Here is a 22,017-nt window from a genome sequence, read left to right as displayed (position 1 = left end):
AGAAGTGTGTCAAGTCGTCATTACGCGTGTACTGTGCACGTGTACTGTGTGCGTGTACTGTGTGCGTGTACTGTGCGCGTGTACTGTGCGCGTGTACTGTGCGCGTGTACTGTGCGCGTGTACTGTGCGCGTGTACTGTGCGCGTGTACTGTGCGCATGTACTGTGCGCATGTACTGTGTGCGCTACCGGGCAGACAGACGTCTCGTGCGGTTTCCCTTTGTGCGCCCTTTTTCTTTTGGGAACGCGTCTACCGTACCCCTACGCTGTGTGTGCATACACACAGCGTGGAAGCTCACTCTCCTGTCCACTCCTCGTGACACCCCTTTTATCTCACCTCCTCCCCACCATTATTTTCCATCTCGTTATTTTCCACCAATCCCGAATCCCACCCCCTACTTTCTCTTTCCTGCCAACTCCAAAAATGTCACGTCCTCAGCCCCAAACCCCCTCGCTCCCCCGCACGCCGGCTGTACCATGGGCCCGTCCATGCATGATTTCACTCGAGTTGTCCCTCGCTTAACCCTCTCCCCTCTTTACAACAATCAATCTCTTTGGGACCTCATTTGGTTACTCGTGAAAACCAACTTATCAGTTGTGAAATCTGAACAAATGGGGGATGGGCGAACGGATCCATCTTTACAGTTTTAAACGTGTATGCTGTTTCACTGTTTAAGTTATTTCTGTAAAGAAAACAACCCTTTCCAATTTCAACAAAATATCCATTACCAATTTCCACCCCCTCCCCCAAATAGAAAACCGGTTATTTTGGATTATATGTTGCATTGCAGTAGATTTCAATGGTGCACCTTTTATTTATCCTGGATGGAGTCGCATACATCACCGTCTGCAATGTGGATTTGTTAAAACTTATCACACCACGTTTCACGGTGTGTACAGCACGTTTAAATGCTATCACTCATTTTCAAGCTATACTGCGGTAACGTCATGTTCTCTCAAATTGTCAACACTACTTGGTCCAATAAATGTGTCCTCCGTCAGCAAAATGCATCTACGTACAACAATCTACACTTCCTGTATTAAACAAAGCACTATAAACACCTACAGCTGGTATTCAACTACAACAGTTGATTGGCCCGTAGTGTAAGAGCATGATTATAGTACGCACGTTTAAAATCACTGCAGACCACGAACGCACATTTTTTTTTACAAAAAAAGAGCAATGCGTATATGTGAGCTATTTACCATTCACTTGGGTGAGGCTTTTGAAGTGACGGTCTCCAAACTGGATTGCCCTGAAACCACCCAACGCGGTTGCTTCAGGTGTGGCCCTCTGTGTCCCTGCTCATCATTGGAGAGCGCTTGGAGGCACGCAGCTTGAGTTATGGACTGCTCTTAAGTCCTATTGCGCTGTATTTATAACAAGACGCGCCTTGACACCTATTCCGAATATTTTCTGTATTGGCATACGTTGAAGCAGCACAGCTATATAAGTATATAAGCGTTAAGCTATCTGGTAAGATCTACCGAATTACAACTTCTTTGGGGTTTTTTTTAAATTAAAGGATAGATGTGATGACTCCAAAAATGCTTTGGTCCAGGCACAAATGAGCGGTGTCCACATGGAAGTGATGGTGCGAAAGAAGTTCAACATAAATATACACACACACATGGCCAATCAAGCTCACGAGATCCAGTGGGTACACGCACGACAATGATTTAACAACAATAAGACAAGACGGCCACCTAATAGTCGATGGTCCACTGTCCCATTAAGAGGTTAACAGTTCATGATCAGTATAATGCAGAGCAGTCTTTGGGTACACACTTCATCCGTAGCAGGTATCAAGCAATGCTCTAAATGGTGATGTTCACAAATTGTATTCCATTAATAGAATTGAACAGATAAAATCTTCGGTCACGGTGCAGTTAAAAGGTGATACTCCATTTGGTGCAAATTACTCTGTACAAAAAAATATAGGCCAATTTTGGAATGGCAGTGCAGGATGTTATAACATAAGTTCTTTCTAAGCAATGGCATTGGCGTAAAGAAGGTGTGCACACCTTTTGAATTGACGGTTGTATTGATTAACATACAGAGCCAGAGGTCACAGCCTTATTATGAGACAACTTATAACTTTATTTCAGGAGTATTCGGAAGAGCTATACGGAAGACATGAGAGAGATGTGAATACTGTGTACTGAGATACGAGAGAGATGTAGCGAGAATGATGAAAGTGAGATGCATTGTGAACGCGCTCCCAGCACTTAGACCGCGAGGATGCGGTCCTCGGTTCACATGACCTCCCTCTGCACCCTTCCCCACTCCACATATCCTCTACACCAGTGGTTCTTAATCTGGGGTGCACGTGCACCCCCATGGGGGGGTGCCAGACATGGGCAGATTTTTTTTTAGAAGGCAAATCATCGATACACAAATTAAGCACGGCCACGTAACAACTACTTTGTTTCATCACACCCATGTATTTATTAACATTACACATTTTTGTGTACGATTGGGAACCATAGGGGTGCAAGGCTGTAGTCCAGGTTAAGAAGCACTGCTCTATTCTGACCAAGACCGCCCAAGTAATTGATCCACAGAGTCGTGCGCAGTAAGTGTTATCATCGTGATTAAATAACACGTGACGGGCGCTGATTTTTATTGTAATTTGAGTAACGCCGCGGGCTGCATTAGACGAGATTTATTGTGGCCCACGGGGCAAATTGGACAGCCCTGGCATAAATGTAAGGCAGCAGCAAAAAGGAACTTGTTCACGTGATCTATAGACTTTTCTCTACTAAAAAAATCATACATTTGATTGGATGTATACGTGTTATAAGGGATAATGAATTAAAAGTGTAGTACATAATTGACAGATCTTTGAGTGTATTTTCATCCAAAGATTTTCTGCTTAAAAAAAGCAAAAAATTACTCTTATGACTCTTATGTAACTTTTTAGAATAGCAGAATGTTTGTTGAGTATTTAGCACATGTACTCTTGCAGTAGACCAAGCAATTTATTTGAAACATTGCCATAACAATGTTAGCCATCAATGGAGCACGAAAGTTATAATTAATTAAATCTCGCAAACATGACTATCGCAACCTTAATGAAAATGTCACCCATACACACTTAGAGACCTTTACAGGTGCCCATAGAATACCATCGTATTTCAATTAATTATACATATACAGCATTGCAAATTTGTGACCATTATCGTTGATCAGAATTTAGCAGCAAATGTTCGTGAAATATATCAAAGCATGGTATAGCTATGTGTTTGACGTCTGTAACACCAAATACAAATATTTGTTGACCATGAACACGAAAAAATCAAATACAAAATATTCGGAAAAACTGTTCAAGCTTCTTTTATTGCAAGCGCATCTGCTTTTGTACAAAACAAAATTTGTTGAACTTCTAATGTAGTGTTTTTACCTTGTTTGAAACAGAAAAATCTGGCAAAGAAATCCATTTTTTAATTTGAAGCTAGAAATGGCTTGATTTGTTGTTCATTTAATTTCCGTATATCCGATATAAACGGGGAAAAAAAAGTGCTTACATACGCATTTGCTTTTTCAGCCAAGTTAGTTCGGTTAATCTCATTTTAAACAAAGTCAAGCTTCTCGAAATTCCAGTCTTCAATGTTAAATATCCCTTTGAAGATATTTCAGTTTTCTTTTAATATCCTAGTGTACGTTTAATACCTAGTGTTCCGTTAGTGTGAGCCATGCAATGCTTAGCAGTTTCAGTTCACCTTGTACTGAGGTATCCTCAAAGTGTTTGACAATAATGGATAGCATTGTTCGTGCATATAAAGTTCTTCGGCAGCCTTCGTCACACATAATTTATGCTCCGAAGACAACTTAAAAAAAAAGTGACAAAAGATGGATAGAGCTCCATGGAGCCCCGAAAGCTTGCCTCCTTACAAACAATCAAAAACAGGCCATCCCATTCTGACACATCTCCCGTGCAAAGCAAGATTAGAGGTGAAGAGGTGAGCTATCTCTAAACATTATCAACGACGGCGACAACAACGAAGATGAACAATTATTATGGACATTCGTTCACAAAGTACCTCCTTGTAAAACGCACAAATTACATAAGTAAGGCCATCCGTAGCATAAAACAAAGGTCACTTTTGCTGCTGCTGCGTTGCAAGCTCCATTATTATATATTTTATTTGTTTTCTCCTTTATTCTTACACAAATAATTTACATCTCTTTCAGCTCTCGTCTAGCGACGGCGGAGGTGGTGGGCGGGGGGGGGGGGGGGCCCAGGTGCCGCCCCGGTCACTATCTGCGCGCGCCTTTGCTGGCCGATGAGGCGGAGGAGGACGCTGGGCCGCCGAGTTTGGAGGCCGAGTTGGTGGTGGGGATCTTGGAGCCCTTGGGCGTTTGCCGGGCGCCCGTGCGCGAGGCGGGCCGCGGCTCGCCGTCCGACTGCAGGATCGAGCGCTCCGAAGCGTCCAGCTCCGACGACTCGCTGCCGCGACGGCTGCCGGTGCGGCTGCCCGGCCGGCTGCCAAGAGCGCTGCTCGTCCGACTGGGGGACCGGCTTGAATCGGCTGCAGGTCATATACGCGCACACACAAAGCGTGTGTGAGAACGGGGATAAACAGCGCGGTGCAACAAGTGCTTAACCTCAAGCCATTGCTGGCAGAGAAGGGCCTTCCTTCCCCTAGATGGTGCTGATGACTGTACCGCTACTGGCGAGTCCGTAATGTTTCACCGCCGCCTGGATAGATGGCCCCACTTTCGATCCTTTTTGAGTCGGTTGCCTAAGCGATAATACAGCCACACTTTCAAATCTCTTATGAGTTAGTGGTAGACAAGGCTGAGAGAACTGTCCGTGCGACGTGGTGGTGACTGACACGATGCACAAGCTATGATGGGAGCGGTGCCTTCCTGGTGTCTCTTAGCATGCCTTTGCGCCATGTTATATGTCTAGAGAACCCCTCTGGAGCATATTCGGCCTACCCTTCAACGATGGCCAGATGTCTCGGAAGAGTTGGGAGTACCAACACTTCACCCCACCGTATGTAACATGCCGATTGACTAACTGTAGTGTAACCATTTATACTGCTGGGTGGACAGAGACGTGGGGGGGGGGAGGGATTTAATAACCTCCATTGTTTCAATGGTCGCACCAGCTACATCTGAATGAAAAGATTGGCGTGCTAACCATTGCTCTCGAGCTACAATCATATTTACACTCATTAAATGCCAGACATAGAATCCATGCGATGTTCAGCACTGTACCATTAAAATACCACGGCCAAATGTGAACAATATTATGAAAGGTATACATTTCACTTGCTGGGATGTATTCGTGCATACAGCTTTCAAATACTACTTAAGGGAGACCGTAATCAAGTCTTGAAAACAATACAAATACATAAATAACCTAAAGCTATTTACTGTGGCCAGCTCATTGCTCTATGAGTATGCACACAGATAATATAAGTAGGTGAGACCTTTGTGACTAGGTAACAGCCCACTGAAACCAAGAGTGTTTTGCAAGACCTGGGATTTAAAAATAAATTATACAATCATTTTTTTTGAAGAGCACACGACACTTCCACTACAATGAACCACCACAAAAACGAGGACATTTGAGACTGCCATAATTTCCACCCCCTCCCACCCCGCACTTATTATTCTGAAAACTCAGCAGTAAGTCGTTTGCACGAGCGTGGAAGGGAGTTTCAAATAATAATTAAAAAAACTTCCAAAGAAATGCAAGCAACTCACCTAGCGTGCACGGTGGGTGCGTTTCAGAGGCAGAGTCTGACGTCAGGCTGTCGTCGCCGGTGTGCAGGCTTTTGCCAGACAGGTAACCCGGTGGCCGGAGTCTGCTGCCCTGCACAGGAGTGACCTGCCAGGGCACGTGAAGAACAGTGAACAATGGCACACGAGAGGGCCTCGCTACCATGCTGTTCATCACTTCTCTCCGTTATTTCCGTAACGCAATATACAGTCTCCTATAAGTTAGTTGATAAAATAATCTTGCAGCCAATATTGACAGGGGTTACTTTAGCGTGTGTTCTTTGGTTAAATTTCAAGGGAGGGGTGACCCTTATAGTTGTATAGCACATAATGCCGTGAACTTAGCACGACCTGAGTTTAATTCCTGGCCATGGCAAACACCCGTGGCGACATCTGAACAGATCATGGACACCCCCCCTCCCCCCATTCACCAACTTCTGACTAACTAGTGTGGCAAAGTACTTTACGGTCAAACCCACATGACTTGCAATGGCATGGGGATGCCTTCTTTCAGCAGCGGATTGTTGATGGCTGAAAATTATTGTTAAAATACAAGAGATATGCAGTTAGTGAAAATAAAATTGCAAGCCGAACCAATGGACGTCCACAAGCTCAATGTCCAAAACGTTAGAGCTTGCATTTTTATTCCTTTCAGTAGCACTTGCTGTTGATACAGGGTGATTCATGTACAGATATCCCACTATAATAAAATTAATATGAGGGAATAGAACATTGTATTTCAAGGGCTTTACACGCTTGTCCCACCGATCTCCATCCATTTATTACATAACTTTCGTCGTCTCTTCGTATACTTTAGTCACACGTAGGCTTCGGTTGTTATTCAGTCATGCGTAAGTCGAGGCGACTGGTGGCTCGTGATTTTGTCACGCACGTGTTGGTCTTCGACGTAGCCAAACAAGGAAACAAAAACCCCCAACAGGGTTTTCACAAGGTGAAAAGTTGGGCGCGGGAGGCAGACAATTTCCTCTTGTAACCACGAGAGCCGGCTCGTTATAAAACAGTGGGATGTCTATAATTGGATCACCCTGTACTTCTCAGCCATCCAGACCAAAAAAAAAACCCGACACACTTTTGTGTTTGTAAAATGAACAAAATAAAAAAAACTAGTTCCATTCCTCAGCAATGCAGTTTATCAAAGCATGTACTCAACAAACAAAAAAAATGGAGCAGCGTGACCGGATTACGGTTAAACAATTTCCGATGGCGCACCGAGAAGTCGGAAACCTCTTCCCAGTGGAAGCCAGCAGCAGAAAGAGAAACGGCCACTCAAATCGACACTCTTCCTTAAAGTACCGAGGCACACTTGGCATTGTTTGCGTACCTCGAAGGGTGGACTCTCACAGTCTTGGCCAATTGGCCTTGCTGGCGTGGAGGTTTTGCTGTTGACAAGCCAAGGCTTGTCATAATTGCGGCTAAGGCTCAAAGCTGAAGGTTGCTGGAGAACGATGAAACCATGAAGAGGGAGAGACAGAAGACACAACACATTGTTGGGATGGGAGGGGAAAGAGGCATGGCAGAGGCCAGGTTTGGAAGGGTTTGATTCAATGAAGACAGAAAAAAAGTGGAATTGGATGGGTTATGCCATGGGGGGGGGGTAAAAGGGGAGATCAAAATTAAATAAGAATAAAGCAAAGCTTTTATATATATGATTACATATATATACACACGTATACACATATACGTATACGCACAGATAAAAACCACTCCAATTTGCATGCATACCAAATGTTGTTATGTGAAATCAACCAAGCATGTGAGTTAACAAAATCAAACCAAGAATGAGAATGCAGTAGCGTAGACTGGAGGTTTTTGTTACTGTAGTGGGCAGCCTCAGTCTATTGGAAGTCTGAGAGTGTGAAGGTGTGCGCTAGCATCTACAAGCTAAAATTTGCACAGAATTCTTCATTGCCACAAGCAATGATAACGCACGCGCAAACACACGCACAATCTAATTTCGAGCAACATGCATGCGATCAAAACGTATCTCATAATAATAGGAGGGTAACATTAATCGTTTAGATTCATGCATGCACAAAATCTTCATAAAGGTTAATGCTCTCTGCAGTAATTTCAATCTGACTTGCACCATTGCTTACATGCCAAAATATATGACATGTATATTTAAAATAAAACTGTCAAAGTATAGCTATGCACTCTTTTTTGGTATTTTTTTCTCCAAATTATGTTCCATTCAGCTTATATAAATAGATCAAGAAATGTCCGTTCGGAACTCTAACTCCATGTCAGACCATCCCCCAGAAGCGGACATCACAGAGCTACTTCTGAGAATCCTTCAATTGCCTCGAAACAACATGCCCTGCTCTAGATATGTTAATTACTTGGGATGTTTGTTTATCAGCAGAACTTGAATATTGTTAAATTAAAGGAAAAACCATGCTTAATATGATATTCTTTGGTACAGTAATCGATGACTTGGCTGGGACCATTAACTCACTGCGAGGGAGAATCCAATTTAAACATGGTTAATTGATTGGATTTTAACCCAGATTTTCAGCCGTGCTCACTCTGCACCCAGCCAACTCTAAAAAAAAAAATTCTCCATATATTTTGTCGATTAACTTGCAAATTACATAAGCCATACATTCTCATGAGCTATAGGTCAGTACAGAAAACACATTAGCTGAGATGATCTTCATTATATTGCCATGCAAGCAGAGTTCATTCAAATAATAGTACATTTTTACAACAAAACAGGCAAGTCTTTAAAAGTGATAAAAGATCTGTTGTCACATGACAACAGACAGTGCAAAATTACATTCGGTTCTGCACACACACACTACATGGCAAATTGCACAACTGTTTTTACCAAAGATAGTTGTAGGCCAGGTACCTGCCAAGTATGTGTTATGGGCATCTGTGTTTATCCATGTTACTGCTCCGTTATCACTGCCCATTACACATACACAACTATAAACACAATGATCCTAATGAACAAATAGTATTTGCACGAAGATCATTTGGTAGGAAAATTAACAATAATACAAGAGGCACACTCGAGACAATTTCCATCAAACTTCAGAACGATCATGCACAATGGAAGAAACAGTTATCAGATCAACTTTAAAGGTTATCGGGGCAGTCCAGCAACTGCTTGCTTATTACATTGCTTGGTAGAAAGGCCTCCACTACAGGCAGCTCTAGAGATGCCATTCAGGGGCTATTTTGGCCCACTCTTGCACAATGGCCAGGCGTCTTGGGTGAAGTGGGAGTACCCACACTTTACCCCACTGCATGCCACCTGCCGATTGACCGACTGTGGCGTAACCCAATTATACTGCTGGGGTGGACAAAGGCGGCAGGGGAATTTAGGAAAACGGCGTCATTTGCCATGCCGAAGTTCAAACTGGCAACCTCTGAATTGCAAATCCACTGTGCTTACGAACTAAACTTTTTTTTTAATTTTACCAGGTAAGGCCCACTGAGCTACGTAGCTCTTTTTCGGAAGCGACCTGGCCACAAATGATAGCTCAACAAAGTGGCTTGTCGCGTGGAAATGTAGAGCAGCATAAATAGCTCTAAAACCATTATGCCTCGGCAGAATTTAGCATAACAGGAAGGTGGCTTCCAACCAAATGCAATCCGCCTTGTACGGGACAAACACACACACACAGGACCGCACACACAGCTGGCCACTCTTTCTCACTCCCTCGGCGGTGGTTTTATTCGCGCTGTGGAAACGGGGGGGGGGGGGGGGTGGGGGGGCGGCGGGGGAGCGGCGGGGGAGCGGGGTACCGCCGGGCCGCTCTCCCCAAAAAGCGAGAGAAGCCCCCCCCCCCGGCTGGGGCACTCACCCTGGGCGTGCTGGGGGTATTGGAGGAGCCTGAGGAGGGCGGTGTGGCGCAGCCGCCGCTGTTGGGCGTCGGGGTGTAGGCGTGCCCGTGGCCGCCGTGAGAGTGCGCGAATCCAGCGCGCGTCGGCGAGGCCGTGCGGGACGACGGGCGGGAGCGCTTCCCTCGCATCCTGAAGGGCGTCATGGACTGGCTGGCTCCCTCGGGTAGGATGAACTTCTCACGAAGCTCCAGGTTGGTTCGACCCTTCGCTGCGGTGGGAACCGGACAGCAGTCATGAGAGAGAGAAATAAAAACACACACAGTTCAGATGTGCCCGCACTGTCATTTCGCAGCCCCTGCTGTGCCATGAGAATATATATCATTAGCCATGAGTCAATTTGCAGCCCTCAAATTGCTTGCTCGCATCAACTGCTGGTGGAAGGGAGCACGAGGTTATTTTGACCTACTCTTCCACGCTGGCCAGACGTATATTGGAAGAGGTAGGAGTACCCACACTTAACCCCACCACAAGCGATATTTTATACTGCTCGGTGGACAGAGGCGGGGGGGGATTAAGGAGCTCATTGCATCTGCCTTGCCGCGAGATGGAATTGGTTGCAAAGTCCAGTGTGCTGACCATTAGACCTCGGCAGCATCCGAATGCGGAAATATAAAGAAACAAATGCAGACGTTTGGTAAAAAAAAAAAAGTTCCAAAATATCTGAATTTCATTACAATTAAAACAAGCACATATTTGATTTCATGATGAGAACACATGCAGCTTCTTAAACAGGCGAACGGGTCTTGGAAATATTGTTTGCAAAGCAGGTTAACAATGTTTCAGCTCCCATGCCTTGCTCTAAATATGAATGAAGCTTACGTGACGAAACCGAGTTTATAAAAGCAAACTGTTGTTGTAAACACTCGAACAACATAACAAAAAAAAGCACAAACAAGCTGCAAATACATTGTTTGAAGATCGCAATCAAATCGCAAAGTGTCAAATATAGGGTTCTCTACGGTCGCAGCGTCATCCCTTGAAAGATTAACAAACCAATGCCACGTGCACAGACATGAACAAAAAACAAAACACATGCGGGAATAACTGCAGAGGCAGGAGGGAGGGAGGCTTAAAGTTAACACACACACACACACCGACTAAAGGTTAGTAGAGCATTACACTTCGGTGCAGCTTGAACAAGTCAAGCCACTGTGTGGAAACATTTATTTAAAGCAGGGGGGGGGGGCAAAAAAACAAACCACCAAGGAAAGGAGACAAGAAGAGAAACGTTGCCAACCTATGGCAGACTGAGTGGTTATTGAAGAGTTTGAGTCCGAGCGCAGCATTTTATTCCCGTGGTGGTGAACTAGAAGAAATGTGAGTCAAGAGGAAAAAGGCAGAAATTGTGTCACACAGGAGGAGGAGGAGGAGCAAGCACCGGGCCTGGACACAGCTTCGTTTAAGGAGGAGAAGAAGAAAAACACATTTTTTTTTTAAATCGTGCACGCGCGCCCGATTTTCCACAATGGTACCTCTCTCTTAAGGCTATATGGAGCACACGGCGCCAAGTTACAGGTCTCAAATGCAAAACAATTCGAGTTAAAATGCAAACTTGCGTGGTCCTAGTTTCCCCTCGGACAAATTGCTATGATTTCTGTAAAACGTCTGAATGCTTTCGTCCATTTTTAAACAAGGGCAATGGCAAAAACAGAAAGGCGGACAAAAGTGCTTTCAAGTTTCTTAAAAACGCGTTCCGTGGCAGGCACCGTATTTACATCGCACAGGCAGCACGAAGAGAAACATCGACTTATGCAAGGTCCAGAGATGCAGACTGAGACACAATGGGATTGATGGAAGTAGGGATCAAAGATAACGCCGTTTCGTTCTTGAAGGAAGAGCTGCAGGGGAGAAGCAGAGCAAGCAGCTGCCATATTAACCATGCTGAGGATCGTGCACAACGTTCCCAACGCCCGCCATGCCATATGTTGTAGCTTGGAGTTCGGCATTGCAAGGCTGTGTAATAATTGCCCAGCTTGAGTTCGGTTTGACTGCTTATGAGTTTCCAGACCAGGATTTCACAAATATATGCTATCTCTTGCGTACGCCGAATTTTGTTTTTATGAACGAGTAAAATTCGTCTTGTTGAAGGTGGAAGTGCATTCTTAAAATAGATGAGTCAATTATTTTTGTAAATGTAAATTGATCTTACACTTATTGCCTCTCAATTCAAATGCAAATAAGTATGATAAATGTAACAATCTTAAAAAAATTGTAACGTTACAATTCAAATTATGGTGGCGCTTAACATCATCGCTCAATTTGTAAAAATGTAGTCTGGAAAGTCTGGGACAAAGAGGCACTCACTTCAGGGACATGCGGTGGATACTAAGATGTGAGCCTATCCACATACCACAAAGAACAGCTCTGACCGAATATTACAAAGCCGAAATGTGGAATAAGGGAAAGGTATATACTGAAGCTGCTCTGTCAATCATACTAATTTCCCATAGCCCAATGGGCAGGGCAGAAACTACCTTTGATAAAGTGCCACATCCAGTTGATTTGCTCTGGCCATGTGAAATAAACAGGAAGATTAAAATAAAAGAATTTGAAAGAGCACACACATACATACACACACAGGCAGATGCACACACACACACAAGGGAACAGAACACACCACTTAAGAACAGTGCACTGGCATATTTTCATCCGAACGACATTTTTTTCCAGCATGTCACAGAAACGTGTTACATGTTTAAAAGAAAAAAACAGTAAAAGCTTATCTTCTTGGTTCTTTCGGTAAAGTCACGTAGAAGGGAAATAATAAAATAATAAAAATAAAACATTATAAAATTCCCACGACATTTCGGCCACAACACAAGCTGCCGTCCTCAGGTGAAGAAACAGAACTGTCGGAAAGACAGCGCTCCAATGGAGGACGGCTGTTTGTGTTGTGGCCGAAACGTCATGAGAATTTTATTTTAATGTTTCATTTTTATTATATTATCATTTCCCTTCTACGTGACTTTACCGAAAGAACCAAGAAGATGAATCCCTGCAGTCACGAAAGCTTTAAATCGAAAAGCAAAAGCTTAGTCAATAGAACACCATATACTTTACATTCGATCTTTTTTTTTATTCTATTAAAACGTTAGTGGCTGGCAATTAAATATAATAAAGTTATTCTCTGCCGAGCTTTCAGGTTTCCACCGCTCGTCGTTCGGCGCGGCGTCCCGACGTTTCGCTCCACGTGCCCGGTAAGCTTCTTCGGCTCCGGTGGCATCGGGCCGAACAAAAACGCGGCGCGACCAACGTAAACACGCCGGCGAGCTGTGTAGCGCGGCCGCGGAAATCCTGCGCGGCCCTAATGGAATTGGCCGCGCATTTAGCGCGAAGGGAATCGGCGAAGAGCGGTCGTGGGTGATGAGGTCGTGAGGGCAAAACGAACGAAGGAGGAATTGGAGACCACCCGTACCTCGGCAGGGGTCGTTCTTCACCAGAAATTCGTCGAGAGCCATCCAGCCTCCACCGACGCGCACCATCACGGTGCTACGCAAGATGCGCACCAGGCGCAGCTGCTGCGAGTCGCCGAACTGTCGCAGGGCACGGTGAGGCGTTAGCAGGCAACCGCACGGGCGACGGTCAATGGGCTCTGGGCCGCATTTTACGAGGCCAAGAATATGGAGTAAGAAACATATATGTATTTTGACAAAACACTGAAGCTGCTCTGTTAATCGTACTAATATCCCACAGTACAAACGGTGTTGTCCATCTACCCCCCCCCCCCCATCACGGTACGTTCATTTCTACGAGTAAAATAAAGGGTGTTTCTTTGTATATTTACAAAGGTTAATTAGAGAGCTCACGTGCTAAGATAGGCAGATTCACTGTACGGAAATCAACTGACTTTTAAGGTAAAAAAACAAGAAATAAGAGCGTTTTAAAAGGCAAGAATTATAAGAATTTGTTTCCGGAGGATAAGTCTCAACTAATCAAACGGAAATTTGTTTAGATTCGGAGCAGTGATTGGCCACAAATGGTCAGTAAATAAATGTTATTTCAATCCGAGGTTAAAATTTGGTGTTAAGTATGACCTGACATAAAATATGCACGGTTCGCTGTTCATGCACAATTCACTTGGTGCATTCGTACAATCTGAAACTCCTCTGAAGGACGAAGCACAACAAGATTTTTTTTTTCAAACCACAAATTGAGGTTAAACTTTAAAAAGTCCACAGCACATGGGAAACGTCTTTTGAAATGCGGATAAACATCTTGCATCTCAATTTTTCCTGTTTTGTTTGAAAAATCTCACATTAATTTGTCATAATATTATTTTATCGTGTGATTCCTGCAACCAGCTCCCCCCCCTCCCCCCCCATCAACTGCAGACTTTTTAAAGAACCATATTCATGCACAAGCAAAAGTGGGAGAAATTAAAATATATAAAAAATGATATTTAGAGAAAAACCATTGATGAGAAGCAATGATCACCACAAGCAGCGCATGGCCAAACACAAACCCTCAGTACCTGATTCCCAAGGTAGAACTACACACCAAGGAAAGAAGAGAAAGACACAGAGAAGAAGAAAAAAAAACAAAATAATGAAAAAAAACTGTTAAAAGAGCAACACACAAAGCTACAAGGGCATGGGCAAAATGCCCAGCAAGCTTTTTAATGTGCCACCTTTACTTTACCAATACTGTGTTTTGTAGAACAAGACAACGGTACTCTTCAATTGAATTCCATTTGAAATGTAACACATAAATGGAAAAATGCGATATATAATTCGATGAAGATTTTCGTGGACGAGCTACATGGCTCTCTGATATTTTTGGGTTGCACACCCCGTGCTGTTCAGCATGATGTCTGACGTTTCGATCCAAGTGCAGGGAGCTTCTTCAGGAATTAAGAAAAAAAAACTCCAAGCACATGGAGGGAACAACACGTGGTACAGACCGGCAAAGAAAACAATCAGAGAGCTGTGCTGCATAAAATGTTAACACGTGCCAGATTTAGTATTGGTAAAATACAAGGAAGTGCATTTTCACGTCGCTACGCGAGTTAATGAAAGAGTTCACCGGCACCACCCTAGGGCTTCTAAATGTTCCATACGACGACGGTCTCATCGGCAACACAGAGCTCTACGATGTGCTCACCCTACTGGCCAAATAAAAACCTCCTCGCTCTACCTTCCTCTCAACGGCGGAAGGCCACTGGCCGGCATGCACACCATCACACACACGGGGGTCAGGGTCTCGGAGGTGCTGGGCTTGGCAAATCGGGGAGAGAAGCCACACAAAAAAATAGCAGAGAGAAAATTTGGCTGATGGGGGCAAAACAGCGGTGGGGGGGGGAGGTGGGGGTACGAAGACGACAAAACGGCGAAAGCTGGAGGACAAGAGGGCCCTTTCACAAAATCCCCGCTCATCCCGCCGTTGCTCAACACTGCTCTGTGTCACTTTGTGTCACTTCGAGCCATGCCGCGTGTGCATAGCGAGAGCGCTTTTATTTTGTTCCTCCACAGGCGCATCACACGGCCGTGACAGCTTTCAACAAAGGGGCTCTCTCCTCAAACTGTGGGTGCATTCAGCAACAGCCGTTTGATTAGGTGACTTTGCTTTGTAGATCAGTGCCACGGAGTTTGAATGCCAAATGCAGTCGCTCACGATCCAATTGCCAAGGCAATAAATGGTGTTGCCATACATAATCCAAAAGGGGTTTGTTCAGTTTGACACGTAGGCTTTCGCGACCAATATTATTGGGTTAGATTGCACAAGTATAAAGGTGTCGTAACCCTCCACCACCCGACACAGCCAGTAAGGTTTGCCACGTAAACAAAGTGCCAATTAGTTACTACTACAACCTAGTAAATCCACAACATTTACAATTTGAATACGACGTTTCGCTGGGTTTGTTCAAATAAGATACATATGCTGACACTTTCAAAGTGAGGCTGCAAATGTAAAATTACCACACTCCCAAACAAGCTTTGATATGAAATCACTGTCATGTATAAGCCAAAACATATTCCTGTAAAATATAGGATTGGGTTACATCCTGCCTGACAGATGCCCATTCTTATTAAATAGCAAGCTGCAAATATGGACCATGAAATACAGACTCCTGAGTGCCTCACGTGTTAATGAGGGCGATGGCAATAAAGAAATTAAAGCAGTGTAAATGTTAAGCCAACAACTGTGAAAGATATCCCCTATTGTAGTAAAAAAAGGTTTAAATAAAGATATTCACTTTTGATCATGTTTTTGTTATACAAAAGCAATGCAAAAGTTTATATATGATCATAGCATATGAAAAAAAAAATCAGCTAGGAAACAATTCTACTTGTATTATGCATGCCGATGGAAATACATTCCCGCCATGCAAATCAATGTATTCGCCCGACCATAGAGATTGGAAACATTTACGTATTTTCTGGCTCGCACGAAAACATATTTAAATTAAAAACATCAATACTCACTCGGTACTTATTTTCACCAATCTGCTCCACCTGGAATCTCCTCGTACACTTGCAGGCAGCGACCTGTCTGGTGACCTGCAAGGCCAAGACAGATGTACGTCAGATCACGCACTATTTCTGAGTAATAATAGATTCTTATGCTTCTAATAATTCATCGAATTGTGCCTGTAATAATCATTGTTGTCCAGAATAAAAGCCGACATATTTAACCGAATCATTATTGTCAATCGTACGTGTTGTAATTGGTTCACATGCAGCTAAATTCACCATGACGTTGGTAAAAATAACAACCAATTATTCAATCAAACTAATAATTCTGGCTAATGACAATACACGTGTAGAGTTGAGATGTACGCAGTGCGCGCAGTTGAGCGGGTGCAATCGAGGACGAGCAGGTGTGCTTTGGGGCAGGCAGGAGGTTAGCGCCGGAGACACGGGAGGTGGGGGCAGTGGAGGCGACAGATTAAGTGGGGAGCACGCGAGGACTCGGAATGAGGAGGGGTATATAAGCGGGAGTGTGCGTGACCAAAGTTGAATTGTTCGGGGACCAAGAGAGAAGACGTCTCGCCGCTGCCGCTCGAGCCGTCAACGGGGCCTCGCTCCTCACGCCGTCACCGGGCGGGTGTTGGCTGAACCCCCCGCCCGGGAGAGACGGGTGAGTGGGTACGGGGCAGTGTGGGAGAGGGCAGCGGCGAGATAGGAGACAGTAGGTGAGGTGCAGAGTAGGTGAGGTACAGAGTAGGTGAGGTGAGGAGTATTTGAGAGCAGGTAGTAGGAGAAGCAGAGTGTGTGGTGACAGTGGGAAGCAGTCATAGGAGTGCCTACAATGGAGTGCGAGAGTAGGATTAATAAAGTGTAAGCAGGTGACCTGTTACTCCGTGTCAGTGTGAGTGATTTCGAGACACTACACATGGAATCATGAGGGGATGAATAATTACAAGCCTTCAAACTTATAAACGCCTGCCCTCTGGTTCTATAAACGAATACCCTCTACACTAACATGTGAGTTACACACCTATAACGCGAAAGACGTTCAACATACATACATGCAATAAGAAATCAATCTATATCATAAAGTGGGACGTGATAACTATTGGGCTGGTATGTCAATCCCATTCAAATGTCCAAAGTTGTTTTCATCTAAAATACATCTTTCATAAATCTACATCGAAGTTCAGTAAGATACATTTATACATTTGCACAGTGAAGTGAATAATAACAATTGGCAATTTGATTTTCAATATTGTATACAACAGCCCATTCTTACAAGACATGTCACTGGCTTCAGAATACTAATTTCACAGCAACCAATGTTGTTAAATCATGGCCCACTCTATTGCTAGGTGGATGTAAGAAATTAAATGTCAACCCCATTCAATCTGTCCCGATAGCAAGCGTGCTAACCACAATCCTGCCCAGCTGCATTAAGCATAATGAGATGCAACAGACACTGCCTTAGCTTTGTCAGCATGATTGTACCTCGTCCTCAATCTTGTCTGCATCGGTGATGGGCCTGTAAGCATCTTTGTTCGGATGCAAGGCAGCAATGAACTCGTAATAGTCGATGTAGCCATCGCCATCCCTGTCAAATATATCTGCCACTGCTGTCATTTCCAGCCGATTGGTTGGAAACCCTGGAGAAATATATATAAAAAACACAGATGCTGTCAATTATGAGTTGTGTAGTTTTATAGACCGCGAATACAGTTTAAATGAAATTTCTCGCAGAAATAAAGATGTTTTCAGATTGAACAAGTACAAACGATGCTCACTGGAGGACAGGATTCCATCGATGAATTCTTGTCGGGTAATCTTGCCGTCTTGATCTTTATCCATTCTCCGGAAAAAGTCCATGACACGGGACTTTTTGTGGTTCATCCACTGCATGTACCGCTTCCGCCAGACGTCAAAGTCAAAGTTTTCAAACTCCTTCAGCTGTTGTCAGAAATGCAAAACAGGGACACGAGGCTCAACAATCAAACGAGCCAGCAATTGCACCGACAATGTACAAGTATGTGTTTTTTACATATTTAACTCGTGAAATAGACATATTTAAATAATTCATGTCTGGTTTCTTTTGGCGATATTTTCACATTGCCTTCCCGATTGTGCTGTTGGTGCCGTTACGATACAAAGTATCCGTTTAGATCTCTCACAGAGCAATGCAACCCTCTGTGTTGGAGAACGGCCAGTGGAAATGGATATTGCAGAGCAAACTCCGAGATCCTTTCAAGTGACTCAGTCCCACTAGCAGACACAGCAGCACTTCCCACTTGCCCTGCATGCGAGAGTGAGGGGCATTGCACTGCACAACAGTCAAAGCGGTATTTGATTGCACGGAGCAAGAATTGAGCCCAAGCAAGCGCTTGACCAAATCCACAGCGACGGTATTTTGGGGCAGTCATTGGCAAAGCGGGGCCGAGACCATCACCTACACAATATTCCACATTCTTAACCCAATCTTCGTGGGTGTAACCGTTCCACCCACAGCAAAAGCCAGCGAAGATCAAAGGGAGCCCTCACCTCCTGGAGTCTCTCCAGCGCATCCTGCAGCTTTCGCTGCCTCTCCAGCGCCACGAGCCAGACCTGCCGCCAACGGTTGAAGAGCAGCGTGATGCGGGGGTTCTTGGTCTCCAGGGGCTGGGAAGGCGACGCTGGAGCGGTCGACTGGGGCCCTCCACGCTTTCCTGCAGGGATCACAACGCGGGGGGAGGTGCTCAGTGCTCGCGGGTACACCGCACGTTTTTTTGTGCGTTTGCTTATCCTTTGGTGCAATTGTGAAACAACAGCCGTATGAGACGTCAGGACGCCTAATCGGCATAATCGTTGGTTCGTTGCAGCTCAAGGTCTCAGTCCTACGAGGCGTGTGGTGAAGTAAGGAGAATGTCCATGTGCTCGGCATTTGAAGGCCTGAGGATCATCGGACTCGGACGGCTCTCCTACGGAGCTGATCACCTTCATCACCAAGATGGCGATAGCGCCGCTCCAGATGGCTGCTGACACCCCTCGCTCCCACCGTCACCAAAATACTACCACCCCACGTACCTTCCTCACCTCTCCATTCAACCTCCCCCATTCTCCCTCTTCCCATCTTCAACTCTATTCTTATTTATTTCGTTTTATTATTTTCTTTACTACTGTTTTAGCGGCGCAGCTCCATTTCCCATCCGCTGTCCCTCCATGCGTTCCATCACTTTCCTCGCTGAATGCTGTCAGATTGCATCTTAAAGCGCCCTGGAAAGGGTGATATATATTTATATATTCATATACAAAATAGCAAGAATAGACCAGAATCAGCGATTGTGCCGACAATGATGTTCAGGGAGTCAGTTTCCATATCCGTACAGCAGAGTGAAGGGAGCTTCTGTCCAGGGAGCAACGTTCTGGCAACTGTGGAGGGGCAAGGGCATGGCTTGGCAGGGTACAAACAACGTGTTGCATCCGGCATCATGCCGTCCCGTCATCGACACGTGAACGCACAATTAGTCTTCTTCTTCTTACGTTAGAATCTCAGTAGAATAATCCCGGCGTTGAGTGAGTTGTGTACTTACGAGTACTCCCACGAGTTCTGTCGAACAGTGCATGAGATTCTGAAGGTTTGCGCTTGTAAGACTTTGTCATCTGTTCCATCTCTGGCTGCTTGCTCATCATCTCCTCCATAAAGCCCTACAGAAGAAAGTACCAATCAACGTATTTATATTTACGTTGATACATACAATCAAGCAAACATTTTTTTTCTATAACGTGATATAAATAGAGGTGCTTGAGCAAAACATTTTTTTAGATAAATTAACAGAAATGGCACTGCAATTTTTTTTTTAGATATTTGTCCGAGTTCAACCCTTTCAAGCCGACAGTAACACCTCTATCAACATAGGTTCCTCCACTTTCACATTTCGAATTTATCGGACAAACACCCCATGCTGGGTGCATCAGTGCTTGTGCCAGCCGCTTGAATTCTCGGTAAGAACGATTATGAGCATAAGTAAATTTAACATTTTCACAGCATCACAGAGTTTTTTTGTTTGTTATCACTGTTTCCACCTGGAAGAACACGCGAGTAAATGCTACGCGCGATGGATTACGGGCGGCAGACCTGGTGCTCAGAGATGAGGTAGTGCAGAGACTCGATCTGCTCAGGGAGGGTCTCCTGGTCTCTCTGCGCCAGCATCTCCTGCGCTTTCTGCAGCCAGGCGAGCATCTCCTCGAGGAGCTGCGAGTTGGACACGAGCTCCGAGAGGGCGGCCTCCAGCCGCGTCTGGTGCTGCCGGGCCCACGTCATCACCTGCAGGCCCACGTCACCCCGAGTGAGTAACAACCCAGCGCAATCACGAAACTTGCGATGAGAATGTTCATCAATTTAAGTGTTTTTTTATTATGTCAGACAGTCAACGATTACTACAAGCAGATGAAAACTATCGATCACGATGATGAACTATTTGGCGTTTTGTTTACGTGAAAAATTCCTAATTGGCTGTCGGGTTGTGGAGGGTTACGACACATTTATACTTATGCGATCTAACACAAAAACCTTTATTATGAATAATATTGGTCGCGAAAGCCTACGTATTCAATGGACTCAAATTAGACAAGCTGACTGACTAAAATAAAGAAATGCTGCTTGTTAGCCAATCCAATTAGGGGATATACCATCACAAGCAAAGCAGCAGTGACCAGAAAATGGCATGGGCAGCCGTTCATATTCATAACCCTGAATGTGTGTAATATCAGAGAGAATATGTTGTCTGAGAATGTACTATGGATGTACTAAATTTTGATTTAAAGCTTTCGTGACTGCAGGGATTCATATTCTTGGTTCTTTCGGTAAAGTCACGTAGAAGGGAAACAATAAAATAATTTAAAAAAATAATAAAAATATAAAACATTAAATTCTCACGCCGTTTCGACTGCAAAAAGGAGGAGGGAGACGAAAATAATGGATGCGGTCTGAAAGCCACCGTAAGCGTGAACAATCAATTAAGACCCGAAATGGTTTATCACATCCTTCCAATGATTGCTAAGCCAGAATCCATCTTCTCGGTTGAAATTGTCTCTGTGTTTGTATATGTGGTGGAGGGTTACGACACAATATTATTTGATTGTTTCCCTTCTACGTGACTTTACCAAAAGAACCAAGAATATGTATGTACTCTTTGGTTCTTTCGGTAAAGTCACGTAGGTAGAAAATAAAAATAAAACAAAAAATAATATATCACGACGTTTCGATCGCAACACAAGCGGTCGTCCTCAGGCGGAAAAAAATAATCCAGCAGTGGAACTGCTGAACTATGTATGTATGTTTAACTTATTTCGCAACGTACGTAGCCAACCTTGCTAATCGGAGGTGTGGGGGAAGGACAACAAACTAAACACTAAAAACTGTTCAAAAGAAACGATAACCAGGGCTTAATTTAAACCGGGTCTGTTCAGGTCAGCAACTCGAGAAAATATTTCCGCAACTCGCACAACACACCCAGTATACGTCTCATTGCGGCCGTGACGACTGCTCGTGCTTACTCCGGCGTATCAGCGACCCGGAACATATTCGGGTGAGAAATTCATCGCTGATGATAATAAAAGTCAATGAACTACACATCGTCACGCACCGTATAGAGTCACTGTCTCACCTCCTCAAAGCGGGTGCGAATGATGTTGATCCACTGCTTTATGGCGGATGCAGAGTCGGGGTGGCAGACTGCCAGGATGGCTTCTCCCATGGAGACGGCCCTGATCACCTCCGAGCGCTGAGCTTCCAACCTCTCCATGAACTCCTACAAAAATCCCCGACCGCCACGGCCAACCAAGACTCACATGTTTGTATACATGAAAGAAAATGCATCGTAGTTTTTTTTCTCAAGCAAAAGTGTACTGAGGTTTAATTAAGATAACTTTCAAATATAAGCAAATTAAATAATTGCTTGTAGATGATGTTAGAACGCAGTAGCTAGTGCACTGTGCTATGAACCCAGTTGGCAGAGTTCCATGTTTGG

At 44.5% G+C, this 22,017-nt stretch overlaps 1 protein-coding gene across 30 annotated transcripts in view; it reads right to left on the bottom strand.

Moving 5' to 3' along the window:
- Window positions 1–3,319: 3,319 nt before the first annotated feature.
- LOC116941622 (dystonin-like) overlaps window positions 3,320–22,017 on the bottom strand; it is a 263,899-nt gene continuing 245,201 nt past the window's right edge. For 23 of the 30 annotated variants that reach the window (XM_076066562.1, XM_076066563.1, XM_076066566.1 and 20 more), the window contains 15 exons: window positions 21,655–21,798; window positions 20,124–20,312; window positions 19,579–19,693; window positions 18,551–18,714; window positions 17,800–17,962; window positions 17,507–17,661; window positions 16,028–16,102; window positions 14,077–14,094; window positions 13,021–13,138; window positions 12,080–12,112; window positions 10,843–10,911; window positions 9,566–9,813; window positions 7,075–7,188; window positions 5,718–5,841; window positions 3,320–4,531 (listed from right to left, as the gene is read on the bottom strand). In XM_076066562.1, coding sequence (XP_075922677.1) covers window positions 4,260–4,531; window positions 5,718–5,841; window positions 7,075–7,188; window positions 9,566–9,813; window positions 10,843–10,911; window positions 12,080–12,112; window positions 13,021–13,138; window positions 14,077–14,094; window positions 16,028–16,102; window positions 17,507–17,661; window positions 17,800–17,962; window positions 18,551–18,714; window positions 19,579–19,693; window positions 20,124–20,312; window positions 21,655–21,798 — 2,001 coding nt within the window. In that variant the 3' untranslated portion in view covers window positions 3,320–4,259. The remainder of the gene's footprint in view (window positions 4,532–5,717; window positions 5,842–7,074; window positions 7,189–9,565; window positions 9,814–10,842; window positions 10,912–12,079; window positions 12,113–13,020; window positions 13,139–14,076; window positions 14,095–16,027; window positions 16,103–17,506; window positions 17,662–17,799; window positions 17,963–18,550; window positions 18,715–19,578; window positions 19,694–20,123; window positions 20,313–21,654; window positions 21,799–22,017) is intronic. The other 7 variants (XM_076066558.1, XM_076066577.1, XM_076066557.1 and 4 more) reach the window with 6 other exon arrangements.

Source organism: Petromyzon marinus, chromosome 12 (genome assembly GCF_048934315.1).
Source record: "Petromyzon marinus isolate PM22_M1 ecotype Great Lakes invasive population chromosome 12, UKy_Petmar_22M1.pri1.0, whole genome shotgun sequence".
Lineage (NCBI taxonomy): Eukaryota > Metazoa > Chordata > Hyperoartia > Petromyzontiformes > Petromyzontidae > Petromyzon > Petromyzon marinus.
Note: the sequence above shows the minus strand (reverse complement) of the source record. Positions and strands in the feature narration are given on the sequence as shown.